Here is a 24,190-nt window from a genome sequence, read left to right as displayed (position 1 = left end):
TGTTAAGGAGGACTGGCAGGAGCTCAAGGCAGGAAGTAAGGCAGAGACTATGTGGGAAAGCTGCTTACTGGTCTCCTTTTCCTAGCTTGATTAGCTACCTTTCTTATATAGACCCAAGCCTCCCTGCCCAGACCACAGTGAACTGGGCCCTGATACATCAATTAGCAAGCAAGAAAATAGCCTCACAGACTTGCCCAAAGGACAATTTGATGGAAGCAATTCCTCAACTAAGATTTCTTATTCTCAGATATGTCTAGGTTTATGTCAAGTTGACAAAAACTAACCAAACACACCAGCCAGGTATACCAGATGTCCCTTGGTATACATGCCTTTATGTAGTCCCTCTGAAGATGAGTCAGGGCTGGCCTGCATGATAAAACTTGGCAGAAGTACAATGTGTGTCTTTCAAAAATGGTACAACTTCTGCCCCAGTCTCTTGTACTGCTACCTTGGAGGAGTCGGCCATCATTTTATGAGGACTAAAGTGAGCAATGGAGAGACTCACATGAAAAGACAACAACTTACCAAATATCACCTTGTTACTCATGCCAGAGTCACCTTGGTAATGGCCATGATCAAGCTTTCAGATGTCTAACCCAGCAATCTCATGAGATATCATGAACACTGAACCATCCAAGAAGATGTTTCTGAATTCCTGACCCATACAGAACAGGAGCACATAATAAAGGCTTTGTTGTCTTATGTTATCCAGCAAATAATAATTCTGATTTTTTAAAAAATACATTCCAGGCCGGGCGGTGGTGGCGCACGCCTTTAATCCCAGCACTCGGGAGGCAGAGCCAGGCGGATCTCTGTGAGTTCAAGGCCAGCCTGGGCTACCAAGTGAGTTCCAGGAAAGGCGCAAAGCTACACAGAGAAACCCTGTCTCGAAAAACCAAAAAAAAAAAAAAAAATACATTCCTTATCTCTGTCGATACTAGAGGCAAAACAATCAGTGTTGTTCAGAGATGGCACCCAATAACCAAAGAAAATGTCATCAGAAATAGAAATGGAGAGTGCATGGTAAGTTTCAGCAAAATGCACAAGATAAAGAAAAGTTACATTATAAATAACGAGAGTAGGGTGTGGTGGCACACACTGTAATTCCAGCACTTCGGAGAGGGAAGCAGGAGGATCAATTGTTCACGATCATCCCCTATGAGATATCAAGTTCAAGGCCAGCCTGGACTAAATGAGATTCTATCTCAAATTGAAAAATCAAATAAATAAAATAAATGAGAAGATGGGGGTATGAAGATGCTGGCAGTCAATGTTAGCTGGTGCTAACTGGTGCTAATAATTCTGTTCCTCTCTCTTAAGGATAAGATTAATCTTTAGATTTAGGGAAGTAAAAAGTACATAGGTACTGAGACTAAACCAAGTAATACTTTTTAGAACATCTTTTATAAGTTTTTATAGAGGAAATAATTTGAAGTCCAAAATTTCAAGATAATCAGGGCAGGGTTAAGTGGATATGGTCATGAATGAAACAAGAGAGACCATAAATCAATAAATCAATAAGTACTACAACAGGATAGTAGGTAAATGAGAGCTCATTATCCTAGTCACTCCACTTCATGGCTTGATTTGACAAAATAAAAAGTAGCAAAACAAGGGCCAGTAAGACGGCTCAGCCAGTATAGATGCATGCCACACAGGCCTGACCACCTGAGTTTGATCCCAGAACCCACATGGTAAATAAATGGAGAGAACCACCTCCACAAAATTGTCCTCTGACCTCCACATTGGTGCCGTCACACGTGCCCCTTCACACACACACACACACACACACACACACACACACACACACAATTTTTTTTAAGAAACCAAAGGACCCTGGCTTGAATGTTATTAGTCCCATGTTACAAATAACAGCAGACACAGGAGATAGTAAGTGATCCAAGTTCACAGAATCAGTAGAGCCAGTGTGATCTGATGTGAAAATAACAGCAATAAAAACCTTTTTCCATTGCACTATGTCTCTCTGTCTCTGTCTCTCTCTGTCCCTCTCTCTCTCTAACACACACACACACACACACACACACACACACACACACACACACACTGCAATAATCTGGCAAAACTGCAGGGCACTTTAGAGTTTACAAAGAGAATTACGTGCACACTGTTGTCTGAGGAAGTCAGGTTTCTCATTCCTGTCCTACCCAGCACTGGTGTTTAGCAGCAGGATTTTTCTTGAAACCATGCCTGGAAATTATGCATATGGATGATGATATCAGCATAGAATTCTGATTGACAGCCTGCAGGAATCTGCCCAGGAAAGCAGCCACTAGTCCACAATAAGCAGCAGACCAGCCTGCAGGCAGTGGGATTGTTAGGGAGTCGGGTTGTTATCTCTAGCAACAAATCTCTGGAAGTCAGACACTGACCTCTGTTTACAATTATCCTCAAATCACCAAGGCTTGTTGAGAAAGTGGTGGCTTCCTCAACGGTGGTTCTCACTGCAGTTCACGAACAAGCAGATGTGTTCTCTGTTCAGAAGCATCTGGATGTCCCAGTGCCACACTGCTCAAGCCCCTGCTTTTTCTCTCTTCTGCTTCAAAAAACTTAATGGGCTGAAATGGCTCCTACATCATCAAATTGAAAATCAACCCTGTGTACACTGTAGAATCAATCACACTTACCACTTAACCTGTCAGCCACCACCAAAGCTAATTGACCAACAGCCAAACTGACCTTGTAGCAACAGGCTTACCATGTTAACCAATTAAATACATTTTCTTTGTCATGCTACCATCGAGACTCTGTAAAAGCCTCTCCACCTGCCCCGTGTAGCAGAGCTGTTTGCAATCTGCAGATGCTCTTTTCACGAATCCTCGAATACTCAAGACAAACTCATTAAGATTTCAGTGTGTTGATCTGGAGAGATGGCTCAGAGTTAAGAGCACTGGCTGCTCTTCCAGAGGTCCTGAGTTCAATTCCCAGCAACCACATGGTGGCTCACAAACATCTATAATGGGGTCTGATGCCCTCTTCTGGCATGCAAGCATACATGCAGATAGAGCACTGATACATAAAATACATTTTAAAAATCAGTGTGTTTTAACTGATTTTTTTTTTTAATGCGCAGGACTGGTGCTCTTACACAGTCTATTCTCTCACTCTCCTGTCTCAGCCTGCTGAGTACCTCTGATTACAGATGGGCACCACTACACCTGGCCTCTGCGTTTCTCTTAAACACCACTACAAAGATTCCCTACTCTTCTGCTTGCCTGAATCTGAGCCAAGTGCCGCAGCAAGTTCAGAATAAACTAGGTGAGGTAGCTCACACCTGTAATCCTAGTACTGGGGAGGCTGAGGCAGGAGGACTATCATGAGTTCTAATGATAGTTTAGGCTACATAGTGAACTTCAGTCCAATCTGAGCTGCAGACTGAAACTCCTCTCTCCTCTCTCTCTCTCTCTCTCTCTCTCTCTCTCTCTCTCTCTCTCGCTCTCGCTCTCGCTCTCGCTCTCGCTCTCGCTCTCGCTCTCTCTCTCACAATCACACACACACACACACACACACACACACACACACACACACACGCACACCACAGAGGAGAAATTGCTTTTTGGTGACATTTGGTAAGCTAGTCTCTATTTCCACTTGATTTATTTAGAAAAAAAAAGAAAAACGAAGTAATAAGCCCATGTATTTGTTATCTACATTTGTTCAGTGTCTTCACATGGAAGAGGAGAAAACCATCCCTGGATTTGTCTGGATGTCTCTGTACCCTTTCCCTTTAGAGAAAAAGCCTTACTTAGCTTTCTGTTTTCACTGGAAGGCTGCTGGCCAGAGGCAAGCTTCACGGGAAGATCCCCGCCACACTCATCTCCAAACCTGAAACCAGGGTGGGTCTACTTACTTGCAGCCAGAGTTTTTTTTTGTTTTTTTTTTTTAATTTGACTTCTTTATTTATTCTTTGGAAGTTTCACATCATGCACTGCACTCCACTCACCTCCCGATCCACTCCATATCCTCCCCTTTACCCCTGTGGCACCTCCCCCACAAAACAAAGCAAGCAAGCAAACAAACAAAAATAAGAACAAAACAAACAAAAAAAACCCTCTACATTTCTTCTTTCCTGACTCTCCAACACCTCTTCACTTATCCTGGTGGCACTGGGGGCTTTGGTGTGTTACATAGTATACCCTTCTGTCCTATCAGCTTTACCAGCAAATGTTCATTGCGATGAGTCACTGTCTGCTTCAAGGGGTCTGGTTTCTGGTTCACCGTCATCACTGGATCCTCACCAGAACTCCTCTAGCATATCCTGAGGCCACCCCAAGATTGTAAGTATTATTGCACAGGACCAGTCCCTTCATGACCTCCAGCAGGTCCTAGATGGGGTAGATGGGTTGGGCCAACCCTAGACCTGGCTGTGGACCTGGATGGTAGCTGAGCTGGTCAGTACAGGCCACTGGGGCCACCAGCCTCGGACAAGAGAGAGGAGTCGGCTTCCCTGCTCCCACGCCCTCAGAGTCCATTCTCCCTCTCCTGTGGTAAGGCATGGGGCCATCTCTCCCGAGTGCAGAGGCCAGCTCTCCCATGAAAGTCAGGGCCCGCTCTCTCGATGCAGTGTCCAGCGAGAGGCAAGGGCAGCTTTCCCTGGGCCAGCCAAGGGTAAGGCCAACTCAACATATGGCCCCATGATTTCATCTCGCTTGGTTCCTAAGGCCCCTTGAGGTGACACAGGCCACAGACATCAACACAGACCCCAGCTGCAGCTGGATCACAGACCCAGGCATGGCCCTCGCTAGCACGCTTGGGCCCGGATGACATCCTGTCTCTGGTTGGAAGCACCGGCCACTTAGGTTGGGGTGGCTCTGGAGACAGCATGGCCTCTGAACACTACCAAGGCCTCAGGTTGCAGCCCCAACCCTGGGCTTCTATGTGACCTTTGGTGGCAATACGGGCCTCGGGACTTCAGCAAAGACCCCAACCACTGTAGAACCATGGACCCAGACATGGCCCTCAGCTGCAGCTCTGGCCTGGATGTCACCATGGCATTGGGTAGCAGTGCAGGCCACTTAGATCTGCATGCATCATGCCCCTTGGACACCAACCTGGACTCAGATGGTTGACCTGACCCTGGGCATCCTCATGGCCCTCGGTGGCAGCAGGAGCCATTTATGTCAATCCTGACCCTGGCTGCTATGGGGCCATGGACCCAGACACGGCCCTTGGCAGAAGCTTGGCCCGGTTGACATTCTAGCTCCACGTGGTATCCCCAGCCACTCAGATCAGGATGTAGCCAGAGATTTTTGGTTCACCTTTTGTGACTTCATGCTAAAAGGGTATTTTCACACGGCAAGGCTTCAGCTTCTGCTGGCTTTGGCTTTGGCTTCTTCCAAGCTAGTGCAGTCCTGTATCTCAGGATATTCCCACTTGGCAAAAAATGAAACAACCCAGTTCCCCGCAAGCCACCAGTGACAATCAGAAGGCAAAGAAAAAAAAGTAAAGGCAGTTTTCAAACCTAGCCACGGTCTAGAGATACCTACAAGCCCAGCCCAGATTGCTCTTCAGACTTGAGGGAAGTGTTCACTTTAAAATAAAGCTTTCAGAAGGGGAGACTGAGTGTTACAACAACAGTGTGAGGATTATCAGGAAACCAAGAATCGACAGCACTTCCCCCTTACTGTCCAGCTAACTGGGCAGAGGTTGTAGAGCCCTGGAGCAAACCCAGGGCCTCTTCCTGGAGGCACACTTGAACGAAAACCAGAGATCAGTAAGGGGAAGCCTTGCGTGCTTGATTCTTCTGGGGTGACAGGAGAGAAATAAGGAGCCTGTGCTGAAATGATAGCAAGAGGACTTAGGTAACTGAGCTCCGGCCTAGCGTTAGAATTCGGACAAACTTCGGGAATAGCTACGGTCTAATTCCACTTTCAGATCCCCGCTTCTCTTTGCTTAACAGGCACTGTCGTCTTGAGGCTCTCATCGGACCTGCACTTTATCTTGGCGGAGAGACTCTGTGGGTAACTTCAGACTTACATAGGAAAAAACAAGGGTGGGCATTATGAGTGTCGGGAGCTGCAGGGCTCCGATGAAGTGGCTGACACTGTCCACTGCCCAACATCTATCCTGATTAACCAGAGGACGGCAAAGAGCAGCTAAGGAAAGAGCCTCAGAGGGACTGCGATGATCAGTCCTCTTTCATTTTTCTCTCCCCCACCCCCACCCCAAGGTCTCACTGTGTAGCCCTGGTTGGCCTAGTACTTGATATATAGACAAGACTGGCCTTGGACTCACAGAGTTCTCTGCCCCTGCCCCCCAGGGTTGGGATTAAAGGCATGTCCATACTTGACCAGTGGTCAACCTGTTTTCCATTCTGCAGAGACAATGTGATAGTTGCCTCAAACCCATACTATCATGCCTTACCCACCATGATAGAACTGTATCCTCACACTGAGATAAAAATTGTAGTACCCACCTCACAGAATTTTAGAGCCAATGGGCACCTAAAATCTCAGTGCCCAGAAAATGATTGGCAGGCAGAATGAGGGAGAGTTTAATACACACACACACACACACACACACACACACACACACACACACACAAAGCTGGACACTACGGCCTAAACTCATAATCATAGCCCTGGGGAGGCTGAGACAGGCAGATACCTGGGCTTTGCTGGCCTAGACTAATTGTTGAGCCTCAAGCTGGTAAGAGAATCTGTTTCAAAAAAATAAGGTGGACAGTACCTGAGGAAAAGGGATATCCAAGTTTGTCCTCTGGCCTCCACATGCAAAATTTATGAGCACCTCCCCCGCTACACACACACACACACACATGCACCTTCACACACAGTAACATGCCCCCCCCCCACAAACCCAGAAAGTGATAATAACTTTCAATTGTCTCTTTTCACCTTATATTCAGTAGTAGAATTATAACAGGCACTTAAAGATTGCTTTTACTAAAAAGAAATGATTCTTCATTTGGGTTCAGAAAGTAACTCGCAGCCCAGAGAAAGCATGGCACCCCCACCTTCATTTCTCATCCATATCCTTTGGGCAACTGGTTTACCTTTGCATATGGGCATGTTAATTACTCAAGAAGTATGTGGTGGTTAGGATTGGAAATGTTCCCCCATAGGCTCAGGCATTTAAACACTTGGTCCTCAGTTGGTGGCGCTGTTTTGAGAAGTTACGGAGATGCAGCCTTGCTGAAAGAGGTGTGGCACTGACTTTAGACTTTGAGAGTTTAAAGCTTTGTACCACTTCCACTTCACTCTCTCTGCTTCCCACTTAAGGTGGAGAGGCCATCACTCAGCTCCCTGCTCCTTCCTGTTACTGTGCCTGCCTCTGGATGCTATGCCAACTCATAGCCTCTTATCCCGCTGGAACCAGAAGCCCAAATAAACACTTCTATGCATTGTCTTGGTCATGATACTTTGTCACAGCAACAGAAGAGTAACAGATACAGAGTAGCAGTATAAAATCTTGTACATTTCGCAGGTTTTACATACCTAACCTGTTTCACTCCTCCCTCCAAGCTGAAGCCACAAAGCTCAAAGCTAACATCTTAGTGCCAGATTTCTTAAACGTCCTGTTCCAGACTTACAAAGCACACCTAAAGATCTCCAGTGGTCCTAAACCCGCAATTGCCTTGGACGCCAAGAGCATCAGAGCCTTGCATGCCAGACCACCTCCCGGGGAGGACGGTCATCTACAGTGGTGAGGCTGCTGCACTTTGGAACAGTGTTCCAGGAAGCAAGCAGGATGAATGCCGAGAGCAGTCAGCTGTGGCTCCAAGACCCCTAGTGATCCCAGCCAAGAAGTGCACAACAGTTGGCCATCATCTTTTATTTACTTAAAAACACCCACACAGGTGAATTTAGCAGTTTAAGCCCTCTTTAAACTCAGCTCACTCCTTCTGTTCTCAAAGTCTTTGGAATCTTTCAGAGCAGGTTCTGTCCATCCAGCCCAGCTAGAATCTTTCCTTGGTAAGACGAGACTCCCTCAAGATTCCATTCCTTCTTGTGTCTGGGAAGGAAGAACACAGTCCGTGATACTCGGTAATGCATGGTCTTCATGTCAGGCATCCACAGAATTGTTAGAGAAGAACAAGAAAATAACTGAAGCAGAAACATGGAGGAGTGAAACTGTGTGGCCACCGGCCAGATGACCCCACTGCCGTAGAAGGAAACAAGAATGTCTGATAAGGCTAACCGTGAGATTGCTCTTTGTGTGTCATGGTAACTAGTCAGTGGTCTGTTCAGTACTCGAGTCTAAGGAAACTGAGGTCTGACAGACCCTACAAGCTTTGAGGATCAGAAAGTAGGTTTCCTTGAACTTTTTTATTTTGCAGGCATAGACAATAGGGTTCATCATAGAGTTCGCATGGGACAAGAGGATCCCCAGGCACATTGCAACCTCTGGTATATGAACGTTAAAGTAGGAAACAAGGTTGATGATGGACAAAGGCAACCAGCACAAAGCAAACAAGAAGAGAACCAGAAACAGGGACTTGGCTGTCTTGAATTCCCGTCCATAAAACGCACGCGTCTCTCTGAAGCCAGACAAGTTCTGACTGAGCTTGTTACGGAGGATGTAGAAGATGTCCAGATAGATGATGCACATGGCAATGAGGGGGATGAGGATCCAGGTGATGAAACTGAAGAAGACCATGTAATCCAGACACACCACGGAACGGAAATGGCACACAAGGGTGGTACTATTTTGGAGGAGCCCTGAGGTCATTTTTCTATTCCAGCCAAACATGGGGGTCAGTCCCACCAGGAAGGATGCTAGCCAGCAAAGGCCCAAGGATAGCCATATTCTTCTTTGAGTGGTGACCGTCCTATATCTGTTTGAATGGAAAAAAGTTGGTGAGTTCACAACAGGAAATGACTAGTTGGGAGAAAAGGAGAAAGAGAAAATGAGCTCTCCAATTCCCCCACCCTTTGCTGAGAGATAAAATACCCATAGTGTAAGGTGACAGTTAAAAAACAACAATCCAAGCCGGGCGGTGGTGGTGCACACCTTTAATCCCAGCACTTGGGAGGCAGAGCCAGGTGGATCTCTGTGAATTTGAGGCCAGCCTGGTTTACAGAGCAAGATCCAGGACAGGCACCAAATCTACACAGAGAAACCCTGTCTCGAAAAACAAAACAAACACATAAAAAAAGTCTAGAATGATCAGCAATATGTTTCCAAGAGTCAGGTGCCTACATGCCTCCACCCAATCATGGCTCTAAGACTTCTTTTTTTTTTCAGATTTATTTTATGTATATGAATGTTTTACTTGCATGTATGTCCATAAACCACATGCATGCCTGGTGCCTAGGGTGGTCAGAAGAAGGCATTGGATCTCCTAGAACTGAAGTTACAGACAGTGCTGGGTGCTGGGAATGGAACCTGAGTCCTCTGCAAGAATAGCAAGTGCTTTTCTCTACTGAGCCATCTCTCCAGCACCTCCCTGTCCTGCGATGGAAGAGTTACCTAAGTCTTGGGATCCCCAAGCTGATGAGAATCTCCCCGAAAGCCTGCTGGTATGCTGTGCTCTGCACTGTTTTGGTTGGCTATCATCCTGGAGCTCATAAGTTACACTACCCTTCCATAAGATACTCTACCTGCCCCATTTTCATATGGGCATCTGTTCTGGTCTTTGAATCAATTCAGTGTTTTCTTATGGTTACGCTGAAGTGTTTCAGAGCCCTTAATAGTTTCTCCCTGGGGAGTCATAGTTTCTCCTTAAACCATCCTTCCTAAATAGCCTGAAACAGACTACAAAGGAGAGAAACTAGGACTTAACTAAACCTCACAGCTAACTAGAGATACTCTATGACAACCTTTATTTTATTGGTGGCAGTGGCACAGCTACCATTTATTGAACATAGATTCTGTAGCAGGAGTTTTTATTTACTAACTTTATTGACTTAACCTTATAAAGATCAAATTATAATTTTCAGTTTACAGATCTAAAAAATGTAAAACGGCATTAGGTAACATATAGAAGCCAGAAGTGATAGTCTACTAGTCAGAAAAGGTAAAACCGGTTCAGATGCTCACAAGCACTCAGAAACCTGGAGACTGAAGCAGAGAAAGCTAAACAACTTGCCCAAGGCCAGATCAGAAGACGGGGAGAAGAGCCCAGGCTTGCTTTCATCTACAGCCTTTTTGTAGTTTTCCTCGCCGTGCTCTTTCCCCTAAGAGAAACCAGAAGGAACCAGGAAATGGGATTTCTTCTTGGTCACATATTGCAAAATATCTTTGTCTCAGAAGTGTTTATTAAACACTTTATTAAAACAAAAAGAGGAAAAAGGAAATATCCCATTTTTTTTGTTGTTGTTGTTGTGTAGCCCTGACTGTCCTGTAACTCACTCTGTGGACCAGGCTGGTCTCAAACACAAAAGCAACGTTAAAATCTAACCCACATCTGCAAAGCCACACAGTCAGCTGCTTATCTCTTCTCACACTAATCTTTCTACTTCTCCTAAAACAAGAGATCCTATCTACTAGACTCTATCATTTTGAAAATGAAATCAGATTTTTAAAAACCAAAGATACATCAGGATTTCATCATCTCTGGCTACCCTAGACAGTAGCAGACACCCTTGGTCAATGGAGAAGGGCTCAGAGTGCCCCTGTTTCCTGTTCCGGAGTCTCAGGTCTTCATGTCTAACTTCTTCACAAACCATACGGTACAAAGATGTTCGCTGCCCTTTGTAAACACTGAGGCCAGTTTGGTTCCTTTCCACTGAATAGGTCTGAGAGCCAAACTTGGTAGTTCTAACTTTCCAGCCACCCCTCTCTCTCAAGGCTGCCCCACCCTTCTCCAAGCAGGTTACCTGACGGTCAGCTTGACCCGCAGGTATCGGTCTACGGCAATGGCCAGCAAGGACATGATGGAGGCGTGAGTGAAGATCAGAAGCACACAGGACATGAAAAGGCAGGCATAGAAGTGCATCTCGACTTCCAGGCTGACAGCAATAGCCAAAGGCATGACCAACACCCCAACAGCGATGTCAGCCAGTGCTAGCGAGACTATGAAGTAGAAGGTGGTGGTCCTCAGACTGGGGTTCAGCTTGACCACCCAGATGACCAGCATGTTGCCCACCACAGCGCAGAGCCCGATGACAACCTCCATGGAGATGTAGGTGACTTTCAACCACAACGCAGTTGTGGTGTTGTTGGGTTTCATGCTGTCTCAGAGAAGCTTCAGTGACAGGTTTGTCAGCAGGATGTGTACGGGCCGGTGGACCTAGCTCTTGCCAGACATCTGCCCAGAAGTCCTCATGCAGCAGCAGTCGGGAACTCACAATTCCTTCCTTCCTTCCGTTGTGATGCTCTCTTGGAGACTCTTCTCAAAAAGGGCCCGTTACAGGACCATCGACTTCAGCCACATATCCCTGGTCTCCCAGTGACCTGGGGGACACAGTTCTATGCAGCTAAATCTGAGCGTGCTGCTGTCCTTACTTCCCCAGACAGACACAGTCAAGGCTTCTGCCTTCCCCTGCCCCCCCTCGCAGAGGACTTTTCAAGCTCCATCAAGATAAGCACCCCTCTTTAGAGTGTTTCAAGAAGTGAGATAGTCCAAGAGGAAGTACAGGGCCAGGAACCCTCAAAAAAAAAAAAAAAAGGTGGGAAGAGCCTAGGAAGTTGGCATGAGTCGCGTGCAAACAGCTCAAAGAGAAGACGAGAGTGGGGTCTGGTAGTGAAAGCTGACACTTTCAGCTACATAGAAAGCTAAGGCAGGGAGATCACAGGTTCAAGGCCTGTCTCAGTTACAGAGTGAGTGTAAGGCAAGCCTCTAAGTAACTTAACAGACATTTCTCAAAAAAAAAAAATCTCAAATGAGGGTGTGGGGAGCTAGAGATATATCTCAGCAGTAGAATGAGCATGCATCAGACCCTGGTACCACCCCCATCACAATCACAACACACACACACACACACACACACACACACACACACACACACACACACGAGGTGTGGGGTAGAATCAGGGACCAGACGAGTGTAGGGATGGGACTGGGTAGAAGAGATGGAAACACTGACTAGGTAATATTTCCACCCTCTGCCTACTTAGCATCTTGTGACAAAGAAAGGGGGTAGTAGTGCATGTTTAGTTCCAGCACTGCGTCCAGGTCAATCAAGGACAGACTCAAAACAATTTGTACACACACACACACACACACACACACATATGCATATATATGTTTGTATATATGTGCCTGTGTGTATGCACATACGTGTGCAGGAGGCCAGAAGAGGGCATCAGGTGCCCCTTTACGATAGCAGCAGGCACACTTAAGCCACTGAGCCATCTCTCCAGCCCCAATGTTTAAGCAGGTTGGTTTTTGTTGTTGTTTGTTTTGTTCTGTTTTTTGGTTTGGTGTTTTGTTTTGTTTTGTTTTGGGTGGGGAGGTTTCATCAGCCTCCCCTGTGGCACCTCATCTTACTTCTGCTGTAACTGCTTTCTTTATCTCTCCTTCATTGGAGGAAGTTACTGAGAGCAATTTCTATCATGTGGCAAGAAAAAGTCTTTCTTACCAAAAGCAATCTGAATCTTGCTTGGTTAATTAATGTAAAAAAAAAAAAACAAACTCCATCCTTTGCCACTCTGTACCACAAAGCAGTTGTAGCAGCTGCTACAATTAACAACAGCAGAAACAAGATGGCAGTCCATGTTTTGTTACAACAAAAGCTGAGCGGACAGGCTGGAGAGATGGCTCAACCATTAAGAGCACTGGGTGCTCTTCCGGAAGATCCAGGTTCAATTCCCAGCACCCAGATGTCAGCTCACAACCCTCTGTAACTGCAGTTTCAGGGGGTCAGACAGCCTCTTCTGGCCTCCGAGGGCACTTCATACATGCCATGCACAGACATACAGGAAAGGCAAAACACGCAGACACATACAATAAAAATATTTTTTTAAGCTGACAGGAAGTGATGAAGGCGGCAGGGGCCAGGAACATAGTTCTAGCCCGCAGGAAGTGGAAGGACCCAGTTAAAGCTATAGTTAAAGGACGTAGTTAAAGACAGGTGGATCTGAAAACATGGCCATCTGTGCTTTCATGTCCTCCCTGCCCCGGCCCATTTCGTTCTCGTGTGGAAACTGAGTTCTTTCAAAACCAATTCATTTCCACTGGGTTGGGGAAGTCAAGGAGATGGTCTGAGTCCAAGACCACACAATCTGTGAGAGAACAACCCACAGAGTTGGACAGAGGACACACCTATGGCCACCAACATAGCCACCTCATCCCACCTGGAAACATTACTCCCAGAGGTCTCTGCAATGCCACAGGGGCTTCTTTTCTGTGAAGGACAAAAGCCTTCATGTTTTCTGAATAAACAGAGCATCAGTGCTTGGCTTATGACTGGTCTAAGTGTCTGTTCGCTGGGAATTGAAATCCAAAAGGCAATCTGAGAAAAGAGACAGAGAAACCAGGAGAGGCAGCCACCTCACAAACTTCTTCCCTCACTGGTAGCCATGGGCCAGTCCCTCACATCCCCTGTGATTGAGTCCTGGCTCTCATTATAAGTCCCAGGGTTGTGAGGTCTCAGCCTCTGCAGGTTCCTGCCGTCAGCTTCTCTCCCAGAAGCCAGAAGCCACACAACACCTAGCAATTCACGGCCTGGTCATTCCCTTTCACTTCCTCTCCCACGGACACTCTTTTGGTCTAGCCACAGGGCCTCTTTCAAGGCCCAGCTAGGAAATAAAAATTCTCCCTTCAAGACAGTTCTCCAGCAAGATCTTGAAGGAAACTTCCTAAACCACCTCTCCCTCATGCGGGTCTCACCATGCTGCCTTCACAGCCCCCCCACCCTCACCTCATAAGCCTGTAGTTCCTTGAGACCAGACCAGAGCTTCTCATTTCTGCACCACAATGCCTGGCCGACAGCAGTACACTATTGCCAGATGAATGACTAGAGATGCTTCTTAGCCAGCCAGGTGGCAGAAAGCTGTGACTGGGTACACAGTGACAGAAATCCTCAGCGAGGACCTGTCAGGTACTCTCCAAGACACCAGCTACCATGGGGGTAAACATTTTACTATTCGTGATCTCATCTGATGTCTTGGGGGGGGGGGAGATACTACTTGTTAATGATGAGCAAAGACAGCCTCAGAAAGGTTAAGTAACGTGACCAAGATAGCACAGTTAGGAAGTGACAAGCTGACATTCAAGCCCATACAGCTGGCTTCAGAGCCTGGGTTCTGAATTGTAGCCCTCAGAAAGTGGATAAAGCTAACGACCAACCACAATATGAAGCTGTCCTAAGTACAAGGAACCTCTCGTTTTGATGTCACGTTGTGATCAATATTAGGAAGAAATTAATATTACAAAATGTTGATGTCTAGGCCGCCAAGACCATGAGATTTGTAAAGCACACGTATAGAGTCAGCGTTTCCTCTGAGTCAGGAAGAGATGGTAAGACCAGAGAAAGGGCCACATGAGCAGGCCACTGGTGAAGTTCTGGATCACACAGAAGATCATTTATAGGACCAGAGTGCCAAAGTAAATAAATAAATAAATAAATAAATAAATAAATAAATAAATAAATAAGTTTTTAATAGTAAATTGAAGAGTAAATGAACCCTAGCTCAGATTTCCCTGCCATTCTTCCCATCTGAAAAGAGGACTATCATAATTTTCAGTTCTTTCTCAGAAAAGCCTAGGAAACCTCAGTTGCCAGCCATCAACAGCAAGGTACGTTAGCAGGAGACCAGAGTTAGGTCTCCGGAACCCAGAACTGGCCCAAGCCGCAGCCAAGACAGGATGTCAGGCTGCCCGAAGGTGGAGACCACTGCTCAAAGCTCTCACTGGCTGGATGCTGCGGGCATACTTGCACAAAATCGGTCTGCTCGCTTCCTCTTGACACCATTACCACTTCCCCCAAAGCCTTTTACTTTTATGGACCTTTCCAAATGCCAGCAAACAGCAGGGGTTAGAAGGAAGCAGTGCCAGCTATCCCTGAAGGTGCCTTTCACCTTGGAGGCCCCTCCTATATCATGCTCCCTTGCCCCTCTTTGCCAAGTTATATGGAAGATGCTAAGGCCCTCAGGCGGCTCCCCACAGGCACTGATCCCTGCTCTTCTTAGGACTAGGTCAAGGCCCCTTCAATTTACAGAACCTGGGAGTCCGAATGTGCAGAGCTTGCTCACTCTTCCATGAAAGCGAGAGTTGTCGCTGAGGCCCAGTAACCCACGTCAAGGGTTCCCCTAGCCGGAGTTACAGGAAATCCTGCTCTGAGAAAGGGAACTGCTCCATCCTAGGTGCCCACACCCTAGCTATCATATCTCGACCCGCCCCAAGTGAGCCAGGCCTCCAAGCCCAAGAGAGAGTCTAGAGGGTTCACCTGCCCCTAACGTTCTTGCAGATTATAGGCTCTCAAAATCTGAGTACGCCTTTCAACTAGCTGTGTCTTTCAAGGGTAGGGGTGGAGCGTTAGTTTGGGTCCTGGGTAAGGAGCTATGTTCAGATATGGCCACCAGGTGGCAGCACATTTCCATCTTCCACTGGAACACGAGGCGAGCTCAAAGCTGGCCTCAGCCGGCCACCTCAGATCTTGCTATGGTGAGAAGCAAGGGCTAGGGGAGGACAGGAGTGAGGTTGGCAAGTAGATCTGCCTATGGTCAGTCCAGCCCAGTCCTGCGCAGTATTGTGATCCTCTGGACTCAAGAAGGTTGACAGGCAACATTCATCCTAGCAAGAAGGTTTGCGTTTTGCTCCACATGACGAGGACAATTACCCTCACCTCACAGAGGAGGAATCTGCTTAGGCCGGTTCTGATAAAGAGCCCTTTCTTTTCAAGATGTAGACCAGCCCAGTCTGGTCTCCTGACTTAATGACGGGGTGTTCTCAGGAGGGGTCTGCCACCATGAGATGTCTGCCCTAAGGAGGTCTCACTGGGGTGTGCATCGTTGGTCCTTCCCTTAACACACAGCGGTCCCCAACCTATCCTCCTGTGGGCACAGGGCCCTCTGGTCACTCGTCATTTCTAGAGAGCATCCTTCCAAAGCCCATGATTTCTTCAAATGTCCTTGGGTCTCTTCATATCCCAGCCTCAGGCTTTCAAGTACCCACGCTTGTATTTTTCATTCAAGTCGGGGACACCCACGGTGCCTGAGGCTCATCCTCTGATTTTACACTGGTCAACTGTGGGTCCTGATGTCGCTTTCAGTGCCCTTTCTGTAAACACTGGCGGGTGTAGGAGTGAACTCGGGGTAGCTCACTGGCAGTCGTAGATTGCCTGGGGGCTGTGCCCTGGCCCCTTCTTAACCTAACTTATCCTTAATGAGTTGAATGTAGGACTCCCTGCTACAGCAAGAAATCTGCAGCCTCAACTATTCTGATGACACGATTCCCCCTCCTGCTCCACGAGGCCCTTCTATAATTTTGTTTGAAGTCCGCCATTGACAGGATGTTAACTAACACCTGCCAGACTCCTTGACAGGAGTTTTGTATGTATCACTTACAGTCATTTGCCAAACCTAGTAGTAAGTATGGCTAACCCATTTCACAGGCAAGAAAACTAAGGCTTGATGAGAGGTGACTTTCGCCTAGCAAGTGGCAGAGCCGGGATCTGAACCTGCGTTCGTTACTGCTCACATTTCTTTGACAAAATCCTCAACAAAAGTAACGAAAGGAAGAAAGGAGTGTTTGGGCTCCCGGTTTAAGGGTGCAGTCCACTGTGACGGGAAAAGAAGATGGCGCGGACATAAAGCATCAGCTCACATTTCACCCACACCTGGAAAACAGAACGATGAACACTCATTCTCTGTGCCCCGCCCCCATTTTACTCAGTCCAGGACCCCCGGCCTATAGAACTGTGCCACCCCCAGCTAGGGTGGGTCCTTCCAGTCTAAAAACTCTCACAGACATGCTGAGAGGTTTGTCTCTTAGGTGAATCTAGATTCTGTCAAGTTGGACAGTCTTAATTTCCAGAGCGCGAACTATCTGCGTTTCAAACCCAAGCCCTTTCTGGTGAATTACGCAAGAATAGACCAACATCAATTATACCAAACCTAAACTGCCATTGAACAGAAACTCTTGGGTGTCTGAACGGGTGTGGGTGATCCATGGGTTGGGCCAGCTGCTGGGAACAGGATATTTGGCCAGTTTTCTGGTTTCTGGCTCCTCCACTGAGGTTGCTGGGTGGTGGAGGATAGCCGATGAACCCTCCCTCATCCCTCTCCACTCCACACCCCTACATCTAGTCCGTGGTCAGACAACATCAGGAAACCACATCACTTTACTTCCTGAAGTGTTTTCCTAGATAACTCTATTCCCCTCTGCTTTTCATTAGAGCTATTATAGGGAATATGCCTCAGCACTTTATTATGAGTAGAGATACTATATTGTTATTGCCTACACATACGGTTTCAGAGACCGATTTCCCTAAGGCGTTTGCTGCTAGGGAGGAGGTTGTTTTTCTTACTGCTTCCTCTGCTCTGTCCATCAGGTTTGGAAAGAGCTTCGTGAAGGTCACCTCTACATGGGCAGCCAGTAGACTTAGCACAGCAGCCCAAGCCAGGCTTGTTTCAGCAATCACGTTGCACTTAAAACTTTCTAGAAAAATCTGTATGCATCATCTCAATTTCAGGCTCCTAGTGTCTTTTAAAAATTACTAATTTTTTTATTTTTAATTTATGTGCATGTGTGCATGCACACTTAGGTGATGGTACCGTAGAGGCCAGAAGTCATCATTGGACCCCTTGCAGCTGGAGTTACAAGTGGTTGTGAGCCACCTGGGGTGGGTGTTGGGGAACTGAACTCAGGTCCTCTGAAAGGGTGACAAGTGTTCTTAGCCACGCTGAGCCAACTCTCCAGCCCTGGCTCCTGGTGTCTTAGTTCTGTCATGCCCTGCTCTCTTTAAAGTGCCACGTGCTTTTTTGAAAGGATGCAAGTCACAAATCACGAAAACCTGGAAGGAGCATCAGCGTTTGCTGCCAGGGCACTACAGGGATTTGTGCGATTAAAAGAATAAAATACCCAGCCAGATGCAGCCAGATGCAGCATACACACTTGCAGTCCCAGAACCTGGGAGGCAGAGGCAGGCTGATCTGGGTGACATCAAAGCCAGCTTGAACTGTGTAGCAAGTTTGGGCCAGCCCAGGTTACAGAGTGAGTCCCCGTCTCAAGAAACAAGAAACAGAAACAAAACAATTATCACATAGCTTCGTCATTTTAAGTGAGTGTTAAGGAGAGGACTCAGTACAGGGTACTGATGCCCAGCAGTGTCCAGGATGGTGCTGCGTACAGCACAATGCGATGGTCCTCACAGGAAGAACTCATTACTGCGTGTACAAACCACTCCCAGGAAGGATGGAAGTCACTGCCGGGCAGTCAGTGGCTCCTTCCTCTAACAGGATCCCACTGCAGCTCACAGAGTCCTCTTTGAGTTCTTTATTTATACTGCTGCTCCTACTAGCTGGTCAACTTCTTGTTCAACTTTGGAAGCCCCCCACCCCCCATCACATTATCCTAAAAGCATCAAGAGCCTAAAATAGCACGTGGGAGACCTGCCTCAAGTTCAAGCTGAATTTGTATAATACATTAGTCTCAGGTCTGTCCTCTCGCTGCCCATGAGCATGCTCACCATGTCACTGTGTTCAATGGAAACTGGGAGGAACAAAGAAGGGTCAATGTTTGTTTGTTGCGTCTTTTTACTTCAGTCCTAAACAAATGCAGGTAGAAAATATCAAGTGACTCACTTAGGTCTGGTTAAGAAGTCTTTAGAGAGAATGTCCATGAAAACTGGTTGTGGCTTCTGCATACTTGCCTACCTCGCAAGTTCCTTCTCTCATCACTGTGATTTGTCTACTATGATGCCATGGGCACCCCATTTTCTGTGTTCCGTGCCCCCACGATCAGAGCTCCTTTATTCGCTGTCTTGGCGCGCTTCTCTTGTCTTCAGGCTTTTTCTGCGGGGGGGCCCCCGAACTGCTTCTGGCGGTTTGCGGCTCAACCTGGCCTGTCGCTGCACTCATCTCCTTTCCTGTCCCAAATCCATGTTCACAGTGAATCAGACGCGAGAGGCTCATTCGAAACTGGGACGCAGTCTGGTTTCGTGGCTGGCTAGCAATTTCATCTCCTTTCCCACTCGGGTGCTCGCCGCCCTGAACCCCCAGCTGAACGCCCTGGGGCCTCCAACCAAGCGCGCAGCAGGTGTGCTTTCTTCTGATTCACTGCATGTATTTCGTGGCTGGTCTGACTGTCCTGTCGTCCAGGGTTACGTGCCAGCCAGTCACATCACCTCGTACTGGCAGCACCTTCCAGACCGTCAGCGGTCAGCGCTCAAAGCTGTGCCAAGAGCCCTCGAGACGCCTGCAGCCACGTCTGTCCCACACAATGTGCACCCTGCACTTCCGCCTCCAGGTGTCAGGCCTGTCACACTGTGCTCATACCCGGCGGCCCAGCCCCAGAGAAGAAATCACCATGGGCTGCCAGCATGTAACTCAGGAGTTGAACGTGCCATGTCGTGTTTTGTGAGCTCCTTTTCTAAGTGGATAACCTTGGCCTCATTGCCCAACCTCCTGTGTCTTAATTTCCTCTTTGGTAAAGGAGGGGAAGGTTATTCTCTGAAGACTGAAGTAAAAAGAGCCAAACAGCTAGAGCAGGGGCTTGACCACTCAGGTAGTCGCCAGAATCCTGCCTCCGTCTTCTTCCATGTGGGCCTCAGAGACCGCTCATGAGGCGCTTGGTGGATGCTGAACCAACAAGACTTTCTATAGCTACCGGGTTGCCTTGTCTAGATTTGGCTTTCCTTGGCACCCATCTCTTGTCTTTTGCTGGAGAAGCTCTTTGCTCCAAATCCTCCGTTGGTTCTCCTAGTTCAGAAACTGGGCTCACCCGAAGGCGATGGCAGGAAGGCGGTGACGTCTTCTCCTATCCCACTTGGCAGGAAGTGAGTAGCTTGTCAGCATGAAGAAGCTTGCGCAGGAGTTCACCCATGGCCCCGCCCTCCTTTGTGAGCCTTGGAGGACAGCCTGGGGGTCTGACTGCAGGCAGTTTCTAGACCGACAGGATGGAGCTCCTGCAGCTGCAGGGGCCCCTCCACTGCTGCAGGTGAAGCCTTTCCGGGGCTACCTCAAGAGCCAGCCCTATTCAGAACCACAGTCACAGTTTCGGTGTCTCACCGTCACTCGTTCTGGAGGACCCGGCAGAGTGCTTGGCACTCGTCACTGCTGTAAAAAAAAAAAGGCCACCTCCAGGGCAAGGTGTGAAGGTTGCTGAATATTATGGTCACCTCCTGGCAAAATAGCTGCTTGAAAAACATGAAGCACACGGCCCGCAACTTATGATTTGATGCGCATTACGTTCATCTGTGTTTGCTCTTGATCCCCCAAACCAAGCATCCTCGAATCTTCCATTAGCGCTGGAATAGTTCCTGGTTGTGAAGCGGCAAGGAAACAGAATGCTTTCTCCTCAGAGCCAGACTCTCCAGTCACTCCCAGGCCTCCAGGAGAATGCCTCTCTTTCTGACCTGGTCCCTCCAAGATGACTCAGCTGATCCGCTCCGGACCCTCCCAGAGGGAAGCTAGATCGGCGCTGCCTTCGTGGCCATGACTTCACAGGGGTCACTGCAGATGGTCCGGTCTCCGGTCCTTGCCAACCCTCCCCCTAGCTAGTACTCACGACTGGGGCTTTTTGTGTCATCCTGAAGTTGGTCCTCTCTCATTTCCTGACAATAATGCTGGCTGTTGTTTCTGAACACACGGAACAAATGACCGCCGTGAACCTACTGCAGTCGGCCAACTGGAAACATCTGCAGGGAGGCAAGGGCAGCTGCTGGCTGGGCAGGGTCACAAGGAGCGGCTGAAGGTCCGCAGAGGCGGAGGCTGCTCCCGAACCCTGCAGTCAGGTGGGGAGCCTGGTGCAGGTCCTTCTGGGAGGATGAGGAGAGTCCGTTTTCTTTGAGGGCATGACCCCAGGAAGGTCAACCGCACACCAGTGGGTGGACCCACACCCATGAATATGCGGCAGGCACAAACTAGATTCAAGGGTTATAAAAATAATTTTTAAAGGATATGAAGTTAGCAGGGGGTGGGAGTAGACTTAGGAGTTCAGAGGAGAAGCAGGGAGTGAGTACGATCAAAATACGTGTGTGTGTGTGTGTGTGTGTGTGTGTGTGTGTGTTTCTCAAAAATTAATAAAAACCATTTTTTAAAGGGTCACCTCACAACCCTCCTCTTCTTTCACGTCCAGAAGATGAACTCCTTGCCGTGTCTTAACCAAATCAAAGGAGCTCTGAAGTCCCTCTCCTACATACCATTTAGATGTTCGATGTGGCTGAAGTGGCTCTCATTTCACAGATGACAGCAAAGACCCAAAGAGGAAGCAGATACAGGGAGAGACAAGCAGTCTGAACTGGTACAGAACAACTGCCCCACCCACAGTGAGTCTGTGAGGATACAGGTAGAAGGGACACATGTTCCTGTATATTTCAGACCTCGAGTGGGCACACACACGAGCTCACGAGCACACGTGCACGCGCATGCACATAAACACACACACACACACACACACACACACACACACACAATACCATATGGCCTTCCTTAAAGTTGTTGTATGGTGGTCATGCCTCCCTTAAAGCCAGGAGTCTCAGGACAGTCCTATGCAGTAAATGCAATAATTCTCAGCTCTCTGGGTCTGACGCAGAGCACGCTTACCATCCCATTTTTAAAATCTCTGTTGCCAGCTTTTCCTTGATTCTTGGTACATGGAGCCTATCATTCACTTCCATAACATTTGCTTTCACAGGCAAGGAAATTGACATCACACCAAGTTAAGTGGCTTGCCCATGGTGGCTTGGCTAGCAGCTGCTGGAGTCGGCCCATCTGAGGCACTCACATCTCTGACCACTGTGCCTGTCTGCCTGGAGCAGATCATTTAATCAACTGTAACTTTGAGATCTGGATTTTCTTCAGTTCTACAAGTAACTGAGGTTGAGCGTTGGAAGCCTGGGTTCAACAGAAAGATAGCCTAGAGCCAGCTCTTGGACTGTGGAGGGAATCTCAAAAACGGAACCTCTTTCTCGACACAGACTCTGACCTGGAAAGAATTTTCCAAGCGTCACCCGGGGAGTTACTGCGGAGGGGCACAGACCAGCTTGTTCTGCTTGATGTCACAGGGGCTGTTCAAACCAGGACTGCCACCTGCTAAGAATTGAGCAGCGTTCCCTTGGGCCTTGGAAAGGAAGTACTAATTTCTAAACTATTCCCTGCCAGGCCACAGCCTGCATGTATGATGAGCCACACACACACACACACACACACACACAGAGAGAGAGAGAGAGAGAGAGAGAGAGAGAGAGAGAGAGAGAGAGATCTTTGAAATCAGAAGAAGGCGGGGCTCTGTGATCCCATATCCCTCTTAAGAAAACACTGAGGAGGAGGGCCCTGCTGGGAGGTAGCCAGCCCTTACACCAGAGGCCACAGGCATGCAGTATTGCAGGCAGCGTTTGGGTGGGAGCTGCACTTCAAGGTCTCTACTATGTGTTGAGGACTTGAGCAAGTCAAAGGCGTCAGCAGAAACTCTGAGGTCTCCAAGTAGTGGTTTATGGCTGGGGCAGTCCCCCTCCCAGGAGCCAAGGTGATCTCAGCTCATCACCTTCGCACTGTTGTGGACGGTGGAGAGAACGGGACTGCTGCTATGACTCATCAGTCACACAGTTTGAGGGTGCTGGTGGTGCACCTGGCCAGACATACTGCCCTGGAACTCAGTGACACTGGAGACAGGTGCCCTCACAGACCACAGAGGGCAGCCCACCTGGTCCAGAAAGGGGAGCTCCCTGGAGGACAGACCAGGTGACGACACTGAGGCCTGCTTCTATTTACCTGGACACTGCAGACGGGGTGACAGGATTCCTAAGTGACTGCTCTGGCTACCTCCCCACTCTGAGACTAAGACCTAGGCCTGGGAAGCTGGGACTTCTCCACACTACCCTGTCACGAGCCCAGTGGAGTTTGTGTTCAGCCTGCTGGAGTGAGCGCCGTTGGCCTCCCTCCTCAGCCTCTGCCATTGCCCATCCAGAGACAGCCCTCACCTCACCTCCCACAGCCTGGCAGGCTGGGCCAGAATTGGTCTACCAAGGAAGCAGAGGACACAAGCCAAAAGGAAGTCACAAAGATCAGCTTAAAAATAACCCTCTCATGTCAGTCGTAAGGAGGAGCTTACAGAGAAGCCAAGCTCTGATACAGCCCACGGTAATGTCAGAAAGGCCCCGGTGGCAAATCAGCAGAGGTTGGGCTTCCAGCCCCCACCTTCTTATCAGCCTGGGCAAGCCACTGCCTGAACCTCTGCTCTGCTCAGAGACTTCCGCCCAGCCAGCATCTGCTTCCTCTCCTATGTTTAGAACCAGGTTAGTGAACTTGCAATGCATTTTTCCGCCAGGGTAGAGCAGAGCCTTTCACAGAACACATGGCCCACATCGACACAGAAGTCATAGTCTGTTCTGTTGCTGCCAAGCTTCTTTGCTGGATATGTGGGGCCCAAGCATCCTGAGACAGTTTCCAGTTCCGTTACTGTGTGACGCATGCAAGAACCAGAGCTTGGAGGGAGGGTGGGCGAGCTGCTAGGAGATCGACCCAGATGCTGTCCTACTGGGGACAGTGTGGGGGAGCTTCGGCTACGGTTTGAATGTGAACTGTCCCCCACAAGCTGGTGCTTTACTCCCTGCATTCCCAGCTTGTGATGATAATTTCAAGGCTACAGGGCTAGGGGAGGCCTCTAGTGTCAGTGTGGCTGGGCCTTTGAGCAGGTGCCACCTGCCCCAGATTCCACGTGGTCACTGCTTCATGTGAAGAGCCTTGCTGCTGCCACAACTTCCCTCTGCCACAGAGGCCTGCAACCCTTCTGAACCCAGGAGCCACACTGTTGTTTCCTCCTCTAAGTTCTCCTGGCAGGTATTTCATTGAAACAATGAGGAATGTAACTATCGCATTTGTCCCGCACCAGGAGAGGCCAAGGGGCCCTGCCGGACAGCAGAGATGCAGATGTCATCATCTACTGCACAATTCCAAGGGCTCCCAGTGTGCTCTCTTCACAGCTAGGCCCTCAGGACTCCAGGCTATCCCTGGCGCCATTCCCACCCCACTAAATAGAGCTGTTTAGAAGAAGGCCGCCATAACTGTCCAGTTCTACGGTCCAAGTTATCCAGGTTATTGTGGCCCTCTCTCAGCACACAAAACACTCACTGGGAATTGTCACCAGAACCTTAGAGAAGCTCTCCCT

The 24,190-nt window shown here is 48.4% G+C and overlaps 2 protein-coding genes across 5 annotated transcripts in view; both read right to left on the bottom strand.

The window, feature by feature from the left end:
• Tmigd3 (transmembrane and immunoglobulin domain containing 3) overlaps positions 1-24,190 on the bottom strand; it is a 69,115-nt gene that overhangs the window by 10,498 nt on the left and 34,427 nt on the right. The gene's annotated exons all lie outside the window — the stretch shown is intronic.
• Positions 7,805-24,190, bottom strand: part of Adora3 (adenosine A3 receptor) — a 34,454-nt gene continuing 18,068 nt past the window's right edge. Inside the window, exons 1-2 of one of the 2 annotated variants that reach the window (XM_059266029.1) lie at positions 10,797-11,448; positions 7,805-8,812 (exon numbers count right to left, since the gene is read on the bottom strand). In XM_059266029.1, coding sequence (XP_059122012.1) covers positions 8,206-8,812; positions 10,797-11,149 — 960 coding nt within the window. In that variant the 5' untranslated portion in view covers positions 11,150-11,448 and the 3' untranslated portion in view covers positions 7,805-8,205. Of the gene's footprint in view, positions 8,813-10,796; positions 11,449-24,190 lie in introns of those variants that run through there. The other variant, XM_059266030.1, reaches the window with a different exon arrangement.

The sequence above is a fragment of the Peromyscus eremicus genome, chromosome 6 (genome assembly GCF_949786415.1).
Source record: "Peromyscus eremicus chromosome 6, PerEre_H2_v1, whole genome shotgun sequence".
In the NCBI taxonomy this organism is placed as follows: domain Eukaryota; kingdom Metazoa; phylum Chordata; class Mammalia; order Rodentia; family Cricetidae; genus Peromyscus; species Peromyscus eremicus.
This window is presented reverse-complemented; position numbering and strand designations above follow the sequence as displayed.